Source organism: Cherax quadricarinatus, chromosome 37, assembly GCF_038502225.1.
Source record: "Cherax quadricarinatus isolate ZL_2023a chromosome 37, ASM3850222v1, whole genome shotgun sequence".
NCBI classification, from domain to species: domain Eukaryota; kingdom Metazoa; phylum Arthropoda; class Malacostraca; order Decapoda; family Parastacidae; genus Cherax; species Cherax quadricarinatus.
The window spans coordinates 6416871-6436562 of NC_091328.1; the positions used below are offsets into that span (position 1 = coordinate 6416871).

The window sequence follows — 19692 nt, forward strand, 5'->3', positions numbered from 1 at the left end:
AGCTCTGTTCCACAAGGCACAGTACTCGCTCCCATTCTATTCCTCATCCTCATTTCTGACATAGAGATATAAGCCATAGCTCCGTGTCTTCCTTTGCGGATGACACCCGGATTACCATGGCAGTGACCTTGTCATAGTGACCTCCATCGAAGACACCGCGAGACTCCAGGCGGACATCAACCAAGTCTTCGAATGGGCCACTCAAAACAATATGAAGTTCAGCGAGGAGAAATTTCAACTACTTAGATATGGGAAACTTGAAGAAATTAAAAATGTATCAGGGTATACAACAAATTCTAACCATACAATAGAACGGAAGAGTAATGTGAAGGATCTGGGAGTATCTACCTCATCTGCTAGGAAAATGATAGGATGGATAATGAGAATCTTCAAAACTAGGGACGCCAAGCCTATGATGTTTCTCTTCAGATCGCTTGTGCTCTCTAGGCTGGAATACTACAGCTGTACACTAACGGCCTCCTTCAAGGTTGGCGACATTGCAGGCCTGGAGAGTGTACAAAGAACTTTCACGGCACACATAAGTACGATAAGGCACCTAAACTACTGGGAACGGTTGAAGGTCCCTAATCTGTATTCCCTCGAACGCAGGCGAGAGAGATACATGACAATATACAATTGGCAGGTCCTGGAGGGATTGGCACCAAATCTGCACACGAAAATCACTCCCAATGAAAGCAAAAGACTCGGCAGGAGATGCAACATTCCCCCGATGAAAAGTAGGGGCGCCACGAGTACACTGAGAGACAACACAATAAGTGTCCGGGGCCCAAGACTGCTCAGTTGCTCCCAGCATACATAAGGGGGATTACCAATAGACCCCTGGCTGTCTTCAAGAAGGCACTGGACAGGCACCTAAAGTCAGTACCTGACCAACCGGGCTATGGTTCGTACGTCAGCTTGCGTGCGGCCAGCAGTAACAGCCTGGTTGATCAGACCCTGATCCACCATGAGGCCTGGTCTCAGACGAGGCCGCTCGGGCGTTGACCCCCGAAATCCTCTCCAGGTAAAGTCAGTTCAATCACTTTATCATGCAGAAGACACACGTCTATGGTGCATCCAGCAAAATCAGCACACTTTTGGATATCATTTCTGCCTGGCTCTGGCTGGGTTACCAGTATCTCTGGAAGGTTGCATTACCAGATGATATAGACCAAACTAACGTAAACTTTACTAGATGGAAAGTCACAACTGCGTCATCATGCGCCGGAAAGTGATAAGATATGAATCCGGAGACAACTCAGTCGCAAATGTTCAAGAAATGTCAATGTTTTAGCCACAATAGCATCTTACCATCTGGAAAAATACCTTGCCTTTGACTGTTGTAAATAACTCATAACTTCTTAAACCTTTTTAAATTCAAATATAATGTAAATTATTCAAAACAGCATATAAGCTACACTGTAATGTGACTCAAGAAATCGTAATGACACGTGTCATTACGATTTCTTGAGTCATGTTGACGGCAGTGAAGGGACTTGAGCTAGAGTTCGTCAAGGCCACGCTAGCTGGAGATTCGTCTGTAAAAACTTGCATTTGTGGTCACAGAGGTGCCTGTGCTAACTTTCCTATGGTGTAGAAATATACCTAGTTGGATGAATCTTATTGTGGCTAGCTGGTCTAGTGGCTAACGCGACGGGCTGGAGTTTTGTGACTCTCTGACCGCGGGTTCAATCCCGGCCGGGGTATGGTTTACACTGTAATGTTTTGTGACTAAATTCATGTCTGCATAAATAACTCACGGCTGTAACCAGATATAAGCATGTAAGTAGTTCATTACCACTGTAACATGTTAAGGTATCAAAGCGTTGGTGTCCAGTCCCTGGAACCATTGTGCCTCTGTAATATTTTGACAACCACCTACACCATGGATATCGGATGCATAAAAAAGCTATTAAACTAACTAAACTGAGATAAATGCTTTCGTTAATTTCAAGTTCGTATTTCACGGATACGAGAGAGGGGAATGGGTGTATGTGAGTGGGACCTGCTGAGTACGGGTCAGATGGTTTACTGCAGTGATGTCTCTTCAATATTCTCATTTTTATATGTGAAATTTTACAAGGTATCAATTTACACGGTAACTATATTACTTGATTAACTATGGTCACAATACACGGCGCAGGATAGCTGTTCATACAGTGCTTGTATATCCCGTTTGTTTATGTTGGTAAACTGCACATCGGTAAGATACCCAGTCGGGCACCCGGAAGCCATCACCATCGTGTGTTGCAACAGTGACACAACCTAGCGCCCATCATCCTGTGTTACAGCAGTGACACGACCTAGCGCCACCATCCTTCAGCTAGATCAGTGCTACGGTAGCCACCACACACGCTGCTGCCATTACTCAGTTACTACCACATCACTTGGGTTACTGAAGTCTTGACGAATTAAATGTGTTGAAAATATTTTATCTGTGAAATATCTAAATTATTATTGCTATAATCAAAAATAATGAAATATCCAAAGCTCTGTTTAATAGTATTTGTAGCGAAATAATACTTGTCAGTTCTATAACTCGAATACTGAATTAACATTGAAAAAGATATTACTCAAAAAACGTGTTTTTTTTTAAGTATTTTCCCAAATTTTCATTTTTCATTAGAATTAACAGACAGAATGTAGTTAAAGGCATATACTGTAGTAAAATATGGTTATTCTTATCATGTTTGATTAACTTTTTAACTCTACTAACGTATTTATATGTTCATAGATTTTTATTGGTTATCCTCCAATAGGAGGATAACCAATACGGTTATCCTCCATAGGTTATCGGTTATCCTCCTATGGAGGATAACCGATAAAAATGATTGTGTATCACTACTACAGGAAGACCTGGATAAACTAAACATGATGGAATTTAATGTGGATAATTACCATATAACATATAATTAAATTACTGTCACAAAGTATCATTAGTTGGATTCACTTCAAATGAGAGATTACGGTGTATTCTCTGGTTTAATTTTCATGCTGTATTAATTATATTTTAAATATTGGATGACACCGGAAGAAAATAAACGACCTGCCTTGCATAGGTCAGTAGACCTACTGTTCCAGTCTTATATTAAATAATATTAGTGTCGATGCAGATGCATGACCGGAAACCTGGAAGTGTAATGCACATCTTTCAGTATTTAAATAATCCCATAGAAGAAACACGAATTGCGAGATACATATTCTGATGTTCTGACATCATCATCAGTAGAGGAGAATCTCAGGCGAAAGAATATATATATACTACTTCTCATTTTGTGTTTGTCTTCTATGGCTTTACTCAAACACTAATACATTTCTTCACTTGTTTCGACAAATTAATGCAAATATCTTGTGTCCACAGAAAAGATGAATGTGACAGTGAATTGCAGTGAAGCGTGCCCGAACTGTAATGAAACTGGTGATATACCTCAGCACTTCCTAATTTCTCCATACCTCCTGCTGGCTGCTCTTGTACACTGCTGGGGCGTCATCATCCTCGGCTTCCTTAGTAAGTTACTATAAGGCTAGGGAAGGTTGCCCTATATGAATCAAATAAGCTGACATATATTTGAGCTTTTAATTTCCATTGGGTTTCTACACAGGTTGATTATGGATTCAAATCCCGCAGTAATGGATTAAAATCTCCCTCTAGTGTCGTCAGGTCGGTTTCCCTTAACCTCTCCTCGTAGGACACCCCTTAGCTCCGGGACTAGTCTTATTGCAAACTTTTGCGCTTTCTCTAATTTCTTGACGTGCTTAACCAGGTATGGGTTTCATACTGGTGCTGCATATTTCAATATGGGCCTGACGTACACAGTGTACAGAGTCTTGAACGATTCCGTACTAAGGTGTCGAAGCGCTATTCCTGGATTTGCCAGGACCCCATATGCTGTAGTATTTATTTGGGTGCTGTGCGCCTCAGGAGATGTACTCGGTATTATACTCACCCCAAGATCTTTTTCCTTGAGTGAGGTTTGCAGTCTTTGCCCTCCCCCAAGCCTGTCCTCTGTCTGCGGTCTTCTTTGATCTTCCCCAATCTTCAGAGATTTGCACTTGGTGGTGTTAAACTTCAGGAGCCAGTTGCTGGACCAGGCTTGCAGCCTGTCCAGATCCCTCTGTAGTCCTACCTGATCCTCATCCGTTTGAATTCTTCAAATTAGCTTCACATTGTTTGCAAACACGGACACCTCCGAATCTAACCTTACCGTCATGTCATCCACATATACCAGAAACTGCACCGGCCCTACGACTAACCCTTGTGGAACCCCGCTCGTCACAGGCGTCCACTCTGACATCTCGTCACGTACCATCACTCGTTGTTTCCTTCATGTCAGGTATTCTCTGATCCATTGCAGCGCCTTTTACAATCTAAAAAAATGCAATCTACCCCCCCCCCCTCCCTCTCTCTCTCTCTTGTCTTCTGTCATCTTGCCGTAAAACTCCAGTAGGTTTGTGACACAGGAGTTCCCTTCCCTTAAACCGTGCTGGTTATTATGTAGGTGCTCCACCACTCTTCTCTTGATATTCTTCTCCATAACTTTGCATACTATACATGTCAGTGACACTGGTCTGTAGTTTAATGTTGTCTGTTTTCTTAAAAACTGTGTTTGTGTGTATGTGTTTACCTGGAGTTTACCTGGAGAGAGTTCCGGGGGTCAACGCCCCCGCGGCCCGGTCTGTGACCAGGCCGTGTGTAATTTATGAGGATTTCATTTTTTCTTAAATTTTTTCGTGCATTACCATGTTGCAGGTAACGTGGTGGCACTGTGGTGTGTGCATACGTGTAACAAGACTAAGCCAGCAATGAAGATACTGCTGGGCTGTGTGTTCGTGCCCCTCCTCTTGCTGTGCGTCATCAATTCTTCTGTAGCACAGTACGTCACAGCCATCCTCACCTGCGACCTAGTCACCTTCTCCAGCACTGTCATAGTTGTCATGCACAAGATGTTTGATGTCCTTGTTCAGATGGAGGTTATCTCCATCGCTGCCGTATCTTTCTTCAGGTATGGAAGAAGAAATTCATACAATGTACTTATTTCGCTGAACGGAGCTGGGTTCGAAGCCTTGGCAAGAAAGTCTTAAAACTAACAGGCCAGTATAATAGCTGCTGTACCATGTCGGCGTAATAAGATTCATTCAACTAGGTGTATTGGTATACACCTTAAGAATGTTAGCATAGGCCTCACTTTGACCACAAATGCATTTCTAAAATATCTAATGTGCCCTCAGAACTATTGTATAAATTTATATAATTGTGCAAAATTATGTCTAGATTTTCCATTTATCTGTATCATAGACAAGATTAGATATAGAAAGGAAATGTACAATGAGAGGTTCCTTTTTCTCAGTATATATGCGCTGAGAGATTACTTTAATCTCGATTTTAGGAATTAGAGTATTCTTGACTAGTGGTGAACAGGTTATGTGAAGCCTTAATGATATGCAACAGGTGTTTAATTCAATTAACTAACCAATTAACTGCATATTAGCGTATCTTTACATTACACAATATTCGTCTTGTATATTCATGCAATATAATATTCCTTATTGCAACATATTCTTCAAGGTAACAACAACAATACTCACCAAAGCAACATAATATTAATCAAAGCAATAAAATAATCGTCAGAGCAACATAATATTCGCCAAACTTTATCAACATGAATTAATTTACAAGATTTAATTATATGTATTACTTGTACAAGCAGATTGAAGGCCATCTGGTCGCCCCACGGACGTATTGTACAGATGAAGACTGTTGTGACTGTGGTGACCTGTGTTACTCTCTACACCCTCCTTACAACAGTCGTAAGTCTTACGTACCAGACGTACACAACAATTTCATTAATGCAGGTCATTAATTTTATTATACCCTCAATTTCCATCCTGTGGGCGGCTGTCAAAATAATTTTTTTTTATATTTTATTTAAAACATTATAAATTACAAGGTTGTATAAAATATTAAATAACACCACAATATAGGATCTGTACAAGATTACTTAGAATCATACCACAAGTGCAGAAGAAAAATTTGAAACCTAATACAAAATAGAAATGTGTAACAAACACGCAAAATACATACATACATACCATGCACTGACACACATTATATCAAATGATAAAATATCTGACACATACACACAAAACTGTTGGGGGGGAGGAGCCCCCCCCATTAAAAGCCATCTATAAATACATCCACATCATTCGCACACTTAATGATCACAACAGTGATCAAACATTAGTTTATGTAACTTTTATATAGATATGCAACTGTTTATGAGATTTTACTTAAAAACAAACTCTAGCATTTATTATAAAACATTACTCCATAACAAAAATAAACATTATACAAATTACACGATCACATAAATCATCAACAACTACAAAATTTATACATCATATGTATAATCTTGGAACCTTTTGATCACAGACGAATTACTCACAGCAGATTCCACAGAATGGTTAAGTATTTATATTAGGAGAAATCGACATTTTTCAAATAATGAATTTGTAATGTGTCTCCTTAAAAGCTTTAAGCAGTAAAGGGGAAAAGTCACAACATACTCACATTGAAATATTCATTACTACAAAATAACTGGACATAACTAATTATTATATCATTACAGCTAACCAAGTTTACCGAACAACTATTACACCGTACGCCACACCTTTACTTATCAAAAGCATCACTCACGCCCACGCATACCTCAAGAAACCAGCCTCATTTCACCCCTTAAGATTGCAACGCCCGTAAGTCCCTGACGCGGAAGCTACGATATCTTGTCAAAATAAATTACAGAGACATTAGATGGGCCTAACATTTTGTTAGCTAAACAAGTTACGGTAGTAATAAATATCTAGACAATTACTGATCAGTGTTAATAGTAACGAGCTCATTAAAAAGAAGCGTAAGAAATGCCGTTGTTGGTAATATCACCAGCCAAAAATCGATCTACTTCATCCTTAAGTGATAACCCCAATGAGGTGTGATGTGCCACGCTTGTGTCAAAAGCCTAACACGTATGCTAAAACAAATATTTAAAGAAACAGAATACTGACCATCATTACATGATAAAAGTGGTAAACTGACCAGGACGTAATTAGGGTATTAGTTTCAATGTGATAATTTATGAATGCCTTTTGCGAGTGGCTTCAGATCTTTAATACTGATGTTTAACTACATTACAAACTTATCCTAAATTTTTTATTTTTTTTTTATATTTTTATTTAAAAAACACAGTATACATGTGTGTTATACAAAATTGATTTTAAAACAAGAACCGTGAAAACTTTATGTAAGACAACAATATATATAACTAAACAGTGAACTACCGAAACATACCTTAAACACCAAATAAATATATAACCAAACCTGACAGTCTTATTCATATTGTGTATGAAATTTTATATACAAAAGAATGTCATATAAACTAATGCATTGCGCATTCAATGGTACTATGTATATATATAAATTATGTACAAAAACAATATCATAGAAACTAATACATTGCACACTCACTAGTACTATGGTTATATAAAATAACTATCAGAAACCCACCTGACTCTTGAAATTGAAACATGGTGTTCTTTATTTTTAGTTTTACATATATTGAAAAAGGAATCAAAATATGCAAAAAGCCTTTAATAATTAACATAAGACTTTTACAGATCTAACATGTATGATTACATATGAGGAAACACTAAGACACCTAATACCCCGACCAACCCCATATTTAGTTTCTCAAACTAATTATAAACCCACAAAAAAAATATACCTTACTTGTATACAGTGATATTAGTAAAGGTGCTTAATTGAACATCAGCTGACTATATAATCCATAAATGATAAAAAAAAAAAAAAAAAAAAATTTACATGTGATATCACTGGGTGACAGAACAATATATCCCACAAAAGCTGCTGCCCAAGGAACTTAAATGCCCAAAGATTACAATATAGGACATTATACATCTCAACCCCCCCCCCCTCCCACTAGGTGACCTCTTCTATCTATTCGAACAATCTTAGGCCAATGAAACTTTTTGTCCTTCATCAAAAGTTTACAACCATCACCAAAGGTCTGCTTATGAACATTCCCCTTAAAGGGCAGTATAACGTTGTACTTTTAGCGGTGTTATCAGCGAGGCTTCCGCTTACAAATAACTAAACAAAACCTAACGGGAATCCCAGGAAAGACCCAACATACTTCACCAAGCCCCGGCCACAGTCGGGAACCGGTTCAGCCTTGCAGAGGCTGGAACATATACTGAAATATTGCTTTTTATCTGTATTATCAAGATGCATGACCATATTAGGATTAATCCAAGATCTCAGTTCCACACAACGCCACAACCATACACACACAGACGCACGGAACCATTCATAATACATACACGTCACTCCCCAAAACCCGCCCTCTACCCTAAAGTTTGGTGCTACCACGGGGGGGGGGGGAGTCCAGCCCCCCGTTGCCTTACCCCACCCCCAGTTGCAGCAACCTTTGAACAGTAAGACTTCGATAGTTTGCAGGAAAACTATTATCCCAACTTCTACCATATATGAGTTTATTTCTGCAATACGTTCTGTAGATACCTGCCGGAATTGCCCTGATCCTAACTGTTCCCCCGGTTTCCCGCATACCCCACGATATATAAAGAAAATCAGCTACCACGTACATTATTTCTCTTCGTACCTCACTTGATACTCCGCTAACGTCTAATGTTAAGGCTCGTAAGGTTGAGATAGTTCCCCCACTAAGAAAATCGAAAACCCGCCCCAACCACGAACGAACTTTGTCCAAGGTATCACAAAAGTAGACTGCATGAAAACCTGTTTCTTCGAGACCGCAACGTAAGCAATCCGCCTCCCTTACCAAACCCATCCTATTTAAGACCGATTTTGATGCTAAAATCCCCATGACAAACCTGTACACCAATTCACGAACCCTTGGTGCCAACTTAAGTTTACAAAATCCGTCCCATATTTCCCCCAATTATACAGCGGAAAAACAGACAATCCCTGTACAATTTCCCTACGACAACATATGCTGACCATTTGCCCCACCCGAATCCGTTGCGCATTTCTCAACTTTAATAACAAACGTAGCATGTCCTCACACTCGATTAATCACCTGCCGCTCCACCATTTACACATGTCGATCATTACCCGACCCACCCAGATGCCCTTCTCACCGCCCGCCCTGAGGAACCGCTGCTTAACATAGAGGGCCTTCACCCATGGCCCCAAATCCAGGAGACCTAAACCCCCACGGCGAACATGGGTCATGACAACCTCCCGGTTTAACCAAGCCCTCCCGAAACCCCAAAACGTAAGACCCTTCTCTGCAGTTCCTGAATATCCACATCTCTTAAAGGGTACACCTCAGCCACACCCTATACTTTACTATAAACAAGTGTATTAACCACTATTGTCCTCTACAGCTCTTAGCCCCTGAAGTCGATCTAAAGCCTTATTAACCACCAATTCTGAGTTCACCCTTCGGCCCTCCCTCTCATCTGCCATGTACACGATACCACATATTCTAAGTTGCACCACGACTGACCACCCATACCTTTCGCCCAACCCCCCCCCCCCCACCCATGTACCCACCTCCAATAATTTGGATTTTGCTTTATTGACGCACATGCCAGACTCTGTCCCAAAAAACTCAACCATCCATCCCACGATCCGCAAATCCTCCTCCCCTTTTAACAAAATCGTGGTATCATCTACATACCCGACCACACGCGCTGCATGGTCACTGCTCCGCGTCCCACGCCTCAAACCACCATCCACCAGCTCATAAAAGGGGTTTTGCATACAAGCAAAAAGCAGCTGGGAGAGGGGGCACCCTTGCCTCAAACCCCGTTCCATACGGACCGGCTGCCCTAATTTACCGTTTACCTGTACGCGTATCATAGCCGAGACATACAAGGTATCAACCCATCTTACAATCTCCTCTCCAAAACCCTGCTTCAATAAAATAAGCCTCAATAAATCTCTATCAACACAGTTGTAAGCATTTTGCCAGTCAAGCCTGAGGACACCCCCCATCCCTTGACATTCCTCAAAAAATTCCCTAATACGTACATGCCCGTCCCTCATGCTCCTACCTGGTATGCCTAGCTGTCCCTTGTGAATTACTGACCCCATAACCTTCCTCATTCTATTTCCTAAAACTTTTGCAAAGATTTTATAGTCTGAGCACATAAGAGATATAGCTCTATATGCACTCGGACCCCTCCCCCCTCCCTTTTTGGGCACCAACCCAACTACCCCCGTACTTTGCGAAATACCTAACCTCCCCTCCGTGAGCATGCAATTCAATACATCAACCAAGCAATGCTTTATACTTCCCCAATGCGCCCTATAAAAATCATTCGAAATGCCATCTATACCTGGTGCCTTTCCTTTACTCATACTAAAAATCGCCTCCTCTACCTCCTCCACTCGAATTCTACCTTCTAGTACCATTCTATCCCTGTCACTTACAACTTTTCTGAAATCCCTCCCCACCAGGCCACCCGCCTGGACCCCCCCCCCTACTCCCCGCCGTAGTTTTTCCCCAAACCATAGATCAGCATAAAAACTCATGCTGTCCGTGGTGAGGAGTACTTGACCCAGCAGGTAACCACCCAAACCCGTGCATACTTCCAATTGCAAGAGGGACGTCGCCTGTTGTCTGACCCTGAACTTGCGCAAGACACAACCAGAAGGTTTGTCGCCCCAGAGCACTTCTTCCATACCTGCTCTGACTCGAACCACATTAAAACGTTCATTGTGAATTTCTGCAAGTCGACTACGAAGATGTTCAATGTCGTCATACCTACTACTTCCACCCTCCACATAGTAATCATTAAGCTGCCCCTCCAAATAGTTTTGTAGCCCAAACCTCCACCTTGCTTCCTCCTTTCCCCGCTTCTTATAATAACGTGCTATTCCAGGTTTGGCACATGTTTCCCACCATTCCAACAAACATTCATCTGCCCTCCGCGTTTCCCAAATATTTTTCCACCAATCCTGAAAAGCGGACCCATCCCCTTCCCCCTCCAAGAGCCGCCCATTCAGTTTCCAATACCCTGAATAAACCCTGATCATTCCATCCCAGTCCAAGTCCGCTAGCACTGCACGGTGATCAGAAAACCCCAGATCAAGGGTCTGCACGCGCCCAACTCGAATTCCTTGTGTTGCATAAATCCTATCCAGTCGGGCCGCGTAACCTCTGTGCACAAACGTATGTTCCACCCCCCACCCACCCCTCCCCACTACATCATAAATCCCTACATCCCCCAGCAGATTTCTTAGGACAGGTAGAACGCACCCCGCCCCCCTTGGCTCAACATCCCCCTGGCGGATAATGCAATTCCAATCCCCACCTAAGACCGAAATTAAAGGTAAACCCCGGATGTGAAACGTTAAAGCCTCCCTCACAAAGTCTATTTTAACTTTAGAGTTACTGTCCGCTGGCATATAAACTCCGATAAAACAAACTCTAACCCCACCCCAATGCCCATCCACCCTTACCACCCTTCCATCTCCCCCCCCTCCCATCCCAAGATGCTCCAAGGGCTGGACTCCTTCACCGCTATAGCCACCCCTCCCTTTAATTTTAAAGAATTACTCACATACATTCGGTAGCCTTTCAACCGTAACTCTCTACCAAATTTATAATTATGTTCTTGCATAAAACATACATCCACATCGTAACAACGCAAAAACCACTCCATCCACACTTTTTTAACTTCAGTCCTTAAGCCATTGGCATTGATAGTACCACACTTGAATTTATGAAAAAGGTGGTTTACCTCTATGTTTTTGGGTCTTTCCTGTTCCCACTCGCACATTAGACTGCCCGTCTTTGTCATTCAGCTTCTCGAGACCCCTCTCCCCCCGCACTCTACCCTTATGCTGGGACCTTGAAACTATCCCTTCTGTGACAGGCAGCTCAGCCACTTTCGCCCACGATTTCCTCCCTGGGCGCTGTCCTGGTGTCAAGACGTCGTCCATATCCGATGCTCCCGCCAAACGTTTGCAGGAGCTGCCATCCACATGCATCTCCTCGCTGGACGAAGCCTCCTGGTGAACCTCCACCACCACCTCATGTGTCCGTACGAACGTGGTTTTGTCCTGCATTTCCATGTTAGGGGATTCCTCAGTCGTTAACTCACGACACGCCGTCGAAACAACAGGACTATGTTCTGTTCCATCTAGAAGGTCCTGCAACACATCTTCCAGCAACTTATCCTGTGGCAAAACCTCAGGCCCCACAGGATCCACTGTAAGCGTGGGCACGGTCGATGCATCCACAGACAGGGTGGCACACATCGTAGACTGCGTGTCCTCCTGTTGCATCTCATCACTCCAAAGCTTGGGAACTTGCCCAGCTGAGGTACCAGGTTCAGTCACGAAAGCCTCAGCCCATAGGCCCACAGGTGACTGGTCCCGGGAGTGGCCAACCAGTCGATGGGGGCACTGGGCAGCCATATGCTCAAAGGAGTTGCATAGTCTGCAAGTCTTCCTTTGGCCCGCGTAATGAACAAACACCTGGGTCCTATATTTCTCCAGACGTACATAAGAGGGAATCGACTGGCGGAGCGTCATCTTGATGGTGAAGGAGCCCTCCGGGAACCCTCTGGGAACCCCTCGTATGGGCCCTCTCTCCACACTCCCTTGGTCGCTGCATGCACCGTTCCGTATCTTCCGAAAACATCCCGCAGATCGTACTCTTCCGCCTCGAAAGGCACATTTCTCACCTTGACCCAGGTGACATACGTCGACACGTCATGTAGACACACTTCCACAGCCGAATTCACTACCATTCTCCTTTCTTGAAAAGTTTCCACAATCTTGTTGTAGAAGCCGGCATTCACGAATTTTATAAATATCCTTGACATCCCATTCAAAGCTACGCCATATAATTCTTCATTGGGGATGCCGTACACGTCTCGTATAATGCTTGGCATTAATGTGTGCATTGTAGAAACACTGAGGGAGCCTTGTGTGAATGCAACACAGACCATGTTAACTCTCCTGCCTTGTCGGTCCGCCATCTTGTGACTTGTATTGGTCTGTGAAAACTGCGCAGAAATCAGTTGAATCAGGAGCTACTGCACAGCCTGTCCGCACGGCCCAATAGCGATGCGAACAATGAGATCTTTAATACTGATGTTTAACTACATTACAAACTTATCCTAAAATTTGTATTAGTCTTATTTTTTGCGTGCGCTGAAGTACCTAGGGCTAGGCTTATGGGATCCGGAACTACCAGTCTCGGATCTGGCAGTGACCTAAACATAACTGGTGTGCCTACCGTTCACAGGCTAGTCATGATGTCTGCATAGATCACTATCAAAATTGTAGATGGCCTTCCTTCACTTTATATATGCTTCTACAGTCCCATGTCTTGAGTTATTCATGTTATTCACTAATGCACCATTGTTCTGTATGATCCATTTGTGTGATAGTTTTACATTGTGATCCACTGTTCATACAGAATACATTTTACTTCAATTCTTATTATAATTTAGTAGATTATTAATACTAGATTATGTGTAACAGATTGTGCATAATAGATAATAGACCATAATAAATTATACATATTTTGAGACAACATCATAAAGATATCTCTCGTGCTTTCAGGGCTTGATGGTGCCGCTGGGCCTAGGCTACCTGACAGCTCCTGGGGTGAAACAAGGTCTCACTATACTGTTCGTCTTAAATACATTCCTGCCCATTTTGGCCACCATACTGTGCTACACTCTCATGGTCTTCACTGTAAGTACACAAGACATTGGTGCTTGTCCTGGACATCACAGCCCTTCAATAATAATAATAATAATTCATAATGAGGGTCAGCAAAGTATGCTGCACTTTCATAATCTTTACAAAATTACACTCAACTCACAATTGTGTACAGTGAAAGACATTTAAAGCTCTTTCATAGGGTACATATTCATTGATCAACACACGGAATAATCCAAATGTATTACAATAATTTTTACATAGGCATACTTCAGCACAGACAACATTAAGTTTACACATCATATGTAGCCTCTTACTGATGCTCTTGTATCGTTACGCCAAACAAAAATTACCTGCTAAACCAGAGAGAGAAATGTTTTTAATCTTGGATATCTCACCATTCATCTTAAATGTTGTCAATGTATTTCATAAACCCTTAACACAGACTTTTCTACACTCACTTTTTCATTAAATAGCACAAAAAGGCAAAGAAACCAAAATATATAATAATTGTACCTTCCAGTTATGAAAATTTACACTTAGTCCAACTAGTTTTCACAACTCGCTTTGATAACCCCTGGTTCAGATTATGCTCAAACCCCATGTAAAGGCAGTTATTATCCCAGAAAGCAACTCTTCGGTATTAGATAACATTTCTGAAGTTTGATCATAGAAACTAAAGAAAACTTTCCTCTCCAACATATGTACCAGCAGACTTGACCTAAATGTTTCCAGTCTTAGCCACAATTAACATGGAGAATTTATCAATAAAAATATATGCTTTTCAGTTTTAGAATCTGAGCAAAAAAATTGTGCTTCACCTTTTGTTGGTTCCTAATTAAAGTCACTAGGGTCATTGCAGTTCCTAATGACTGTTACTAAGGTTGTTGTAGTTCCCAATGACTGTCACTGGGGCTGTTGCAGTTCCTAATGACTGTCACTGGGTTGCAGATGTGTCGCAACCAGCGTCGTCTGGCCAGCAGTCAACACTCGTCCAGCGTGCACAGGGCTGATGCTACACGATCCATGTTGGCTGTCTTCTTGAGCAACCTGTTCTTCACCTCCCCTGTTCCGCTGTTCTACTTCCAAAATGACAGAACATTCACTTTGGAAGTTACTGGCTGGATCTTATTCACCACTCACTTTACAATGGATCCAGTTGTGTTTGTGCTGTTTAATCCGAGCTTCCGCCATCGTGTGGGTGAGCGGGTTGGTGCGAGTTTGACCTGGATGACACATAGGTGCTCCCGGACCTCACTCACCACCACTTCAACCACCTCCACCACATACACACCTCCAGATACAGTTTTCACCGATCAGTTCTCAGTCACAGTGTTTAGTGACCAAAGTCACTGAGTTGCCTTAGAGTTGCTTTTTTAAGATACACGTCTTCTTCTATATGAAAATAAGTAATGCATTTTGGTAGCTGCAAATACCACGAAGGTATCCCAGTATCCAGTAAGCTTAGTGCTACATAAGTTTCAAATGCGGTTAAATATAGGCTTTGAAGTTTTGAAGACAATCAGAAAAGGCATCCACAAGTTATCGCAACGAAATATCCTAGTTTCTTCAGTCCCTAGAATGTTTGTTAATTGGTCAATACTCTGTAATTTGTTCATGATTGTAACCATGTACGGACGTGTTTATGATCCATTACCTTTGTAACTTGTCATGATTGTGACCAGACTTAGTTCATTACCTTTGTAACTTATTCAGCTAGCATAACTTTGGGGTACAGTCACTGGACCCATTATGTACCTCTGTAATCTTTTGACTACCGCCCACAGGATGGGTATGGGGTGCATAAAGATATTAAACTAATTAAACTAACTTCAGTACAATGGAAAATTAGCACCTGTACAATTCGAACCTTCCACTAAGTTATGCCAGCCTTGAAAGTTTAAAGTCATCCAGAGGAGGCATTCTCTAGTTATTTCAGTGACCAATATCACAACATACACCAACTCCTTATGTCTCAAGCCTCTTGAAAGTTGCATTCTCAAGTTATCAGAGCTGAAGGTTTGAAGTCAATTGGATAATGAATTTACAGATTAAGACAAAAATCAGTATTTCAATTATCCTAATTTCTTCTGTAAAATTGGCAAATTTTACATAAGAAATGAGACAACCCAAAATCTATCGAAACTTTTCCCTAAGTAAAATACACCAGTATTCAAGAGTTGAAGTCGATCAAAAGAGGCATTCTATAGTTATCGCATGAAAACCAATTTCCTTAATAAAATTGGGAAATTAAACTTTACACAACCCAGAATCACGACGACGCTCTGAAAAAAAAAATGCTAAAAGTCTTGAACTGCATGTAAGTGTTCGTCTTCACGGAGCCTGGTAGTAGATCACTTGCTGCGGGTTTTCCTCATAATGTCACATGGGTACTACTCTCCATGTGACCGTTCTTGGAACTCGAATTTTAACTTCATCTTCAATGGACCTGCAGCTCTCCGACTGCAGTCAGGACAATCGTCGTCAGTGCTCTTGGTGTGTTCTGCGACAGACAGACACAGACGAAGCAGCCCAGCCGCCGTGGAGAGAAGACGTCGCCGTTCCTGCTCTTCAGCTGAGCAACTCTGAACACTGTTGCTCGAGATTTTTCTTGGGTTATCCTGAGTAGTTATTCACCAGAGCTGAGAGGAAACTTGCTTGCAGTCACTTCGAGCCCCATCCCATCAAGAGGGTAAGGCGGTGACTTGCTTGCTTGGCTCACGAAATCGTAATGACACGATTGCAAACAAACCATACCCCGGCCGGGATTGAACCCGCGGTCATAGAGTCTCAAAACTCCAGCCCATCGCGTTAGCCACTAGACCAGCTAGCCACAATAAGATTCGTCCAACTAGGTATATTTCTACACCATAGGAAGGTTAGCACAGGCACCACTGTGACCACAAATGCAAGTTTTTACAGACGAATCTCCAGCTAGCGTGGCCGTGACGAACTCTAGCTCAAGTCCCTTCACTGCCGTCAACATGACTCACGAAATCGTAATGACACGATTGCAAACAAACCATACCCCGGCCGGGATTGAACCCACAGTCATAGAGTCGCAAAACTCCAGCCCGTCGCGTTAGCCACTAGACCAGCTAGCCACAATAAGATTCGTCCAACTAGGTATATTTCTACACCATAGGAACTTGCATTTGTGGTCACAGTGGTGCCTGTGCTAACCTTCCTATGGTGTAGAAATATACCTAGTTGGACGAATCTTATTGTGGCTAGCTGGTCTAGTGGCTAACGCGATGGGCTGGAGTTTTGAGACTCTATGACCGCGGGTTCAACCCGGCCGGGGTATGGTTTGACTTGCTTGCTTGTTCACCCCTCTCTTCCCCATCCCCCCATCCTTCCCCATCCTCCCCTCACCCAAACATCAACACTGGCCCACACACTAACACACTACATACATTGCTATCCTTCTGACTTTCCTATCTTCTTCTTTTTCGGCAACTTCGCTTTGGCGAGTTAACACAAGGCATTTTGACCATCCGGTAGCCCGTGTGGTTTTTTAAAATCCGGCCGATCTTTGCCTTGGGCCCTTTCCCCCTCACCACTCGAGGGTAGGCTATCTTAGGGGCTGACCTTCATAAGTCAGCTGAAATAGGATGCTAGAATAACACTAAGGAAAGATCCCTTTTTGTTAAGAAACTCCTCTGTCAGATGTTCCTTCCTAGACATCATGGCGAGGATACGAGTAAGATTACGTGTTGATGGAAACCAAGAGTCGATGAAAGAAATTCTAGCATGTATTTGCTCGAACTTAACTGTTGCTCCAGTGGATGTTTTTCAAACCCACGCTGGAGCAGTACTTCTCCTCTCTTCGGAAGAAGAGTTACTTCAACTGCTGAAAAATTGAAGACTTTTGGTGTTACCCCAGTTGCACCTGAGAGCTATCAAGCTCAGAGGACTGTGTTTGTTGCCAGAATTAACAGTTTCATGAGACATAGCACAGCGAATGAAATTGTTGAGGACTTTAATACAGAGAATTCTGAATTTAGGGCTGTCGAAGCACATAAATTCTCTAAACCTAACAACAACAAGGTAACCTTAAAGTTAATACTTGAGACACCTGAGGAGGCCAAACTTGTGTGTCAAAATGGCTTCAAATGTTTTGGCACCAGATGTACACCTGACCAAATCTCTCTTGAACGATTTGTCAGTGTGACACAATGTTTTAAATGTTATGCCTTTGGTCATAACACCAACAAATGCAGTACTCAAGGGCAGATTTGTAGCATTTGCTCTGGCCAACATTCTTATCGAGATTGTAATAATAAAAATACACCCAAATGTGTCCTCTGCAACGGAAAACATCATGCTGTTTCTGCTATTTGTCCTGAAAGGAAAAAGGAAATGCAGAAAATTATTGAAGCCAAGAAACTGTCCACTTCTAAGAAGACCACTCCCCAGGCACCGCCAACGATGTCCCAAACTTCCTTCCCAGCTCTGCCTGGATCAAGTGGGACTCCTCAGGTCTCTACCAATGGTTCCAATGTTTGGAATTCTGCCCCTCTTGGAGCGCCTCAATCTAACCCTCACCTACAACATACACAAACGCAACAACAAGGTTCAGTATCATCTCCTATGTCTCAGGTATCCACAGCCGGAGATATGACGAGAGCACAACTAATGTATATGATGGCCAAAGACATAGCAGGTGGTGATATTCAACTCTGCTCTCAGGTTTTAAATGATCTGTTAATGGCTAATGGGATCACTCCCATCACTATCCCAGAAAATGTGAAGGTTATTATGACCCAGCCTTCTCATAACAAGAAGTATGTACCCTACTCTACATCTAAAAATAAGCCTAAGTCATCCCTGGCCCAGGGATCGTCCACCTCGCATACCCAGGTTGTCAACTCCCCTCAACCCGATAAGTCAACACCTGAACATAACAATGCCCCAGAAATTGGTGCCTACTCTCCCGCTATTGAAGCTGATCCTGTTGAACAGGAACTTTCCCAAGGTAACTCACCTTGCCTACCTAATTTTCCCTTGGAGCCTCCACAGTCTCCCATTAACTCTCACGAGCCTCTGCTTCCTGTAACTGGGAATATCATACCTCAGTTTTCTGATGATGACTCTAACGATTCTAATGAGTCTGTTAATATTACCACCTCTAGTGAAGATGATGGCATTTTTAATACACAAGCAACTACGCAGAAGTTCCCTCCTCCCCTTGATGAGTCCAGCAGGGATAGTGTGGATACCAAACATGACATTACTTGCAGGCGTTCAGACCGCAGTACACGAGCGAAGTGCAAGAAATAATGGGGATTACAATTTTCCAACTTAATGTTCAACATTTCTTTAATAACCGTTACCTCCTTGAGGTTGAACTACATAATTACAATCCCGATGTTATACTCTTGAACGAGACAGCTGCAAGAGTTAATCAACATATTAAATTACGTGGTTACTCTACTGTGGAGAAATCGAGAGGACCCTTTAGTGGTGTAGCCATCTTAGTTAAATTAGGCTATACATTTAAAAATATTCATGTTGATGAAGATAACATTCTTGCAATAGAAATGACAACGTCTCATGGACAACTAGTGATAGTAACTGGATATTTTCCCCCGAGACAACAATATATAGAGTCAATTCCTCTACATAGGATATTAAGCAGAAATATTCCAACAATTCTAGCGGGAGATTTTAATGCTCATCACCCTGCCCTCTTCAACTGTGGAGTTGGTATTCCACTGGGTGACTTAAAAGGAAAACAACTATTTAATATCATGACAGCTAGAAACTTGTCATTTCAAGGCCCATTCTTTAAATCGTACATTGGACCTCATCCAGGGACACCAGATATAGTACTGACAAACAGAGACTGTGACATCTTTCACTGTCGTATATCTCCTGATGGAAACGTAGGATCTGACCATATCCCTGTTATAATACAACTACAAACTTCTCCATTTAGAATACCTGTAACT

At 42.2% G+C, this 19692-nt stretch overlaps 1 protein-coding gene across 2 annotated transcripts; it reads left to right on the forward strand.

The window, feature by feature from the left end:
* Window positions 1-1486: 1486 nt before the first annotated feature.
* LOC128701716 (rhodopsin) lies at window positions 1487-16660 on the forward strand. 2 transcript variants are annotated; one of them, XM_053795587.2, is made up of 6 exons: window positions 1487-2417; window positions 3362-3508; window positions 4751-5003; window positions 5709-5808; window positions 13637-13771; window positions 14690-16660. In XM_053795587.2, exons 2-6 carry the CDS (start codon window positions 3367-3369, stop codon window positions 15092-15094), a joined length of 1035 nt encoding a protein of 344 aa, XP_053651562.1. In that variant the 5' UTR covers window positions 1487-2417; window positions 3362-3366; the 3' UTR covers window positions 15095-16660. The 2 variants fall into 2 exon arrangements, with proteins under 2 accessions (XP_053651562.1, XP_053651579.1); XM_053795604.2 differs by lacking the exon at window positions 1487-2417 and having other exon boundaries at window positions 2427-3508.
* Window positions 16661-19692: the final 3032 nt, after the last annotated feature.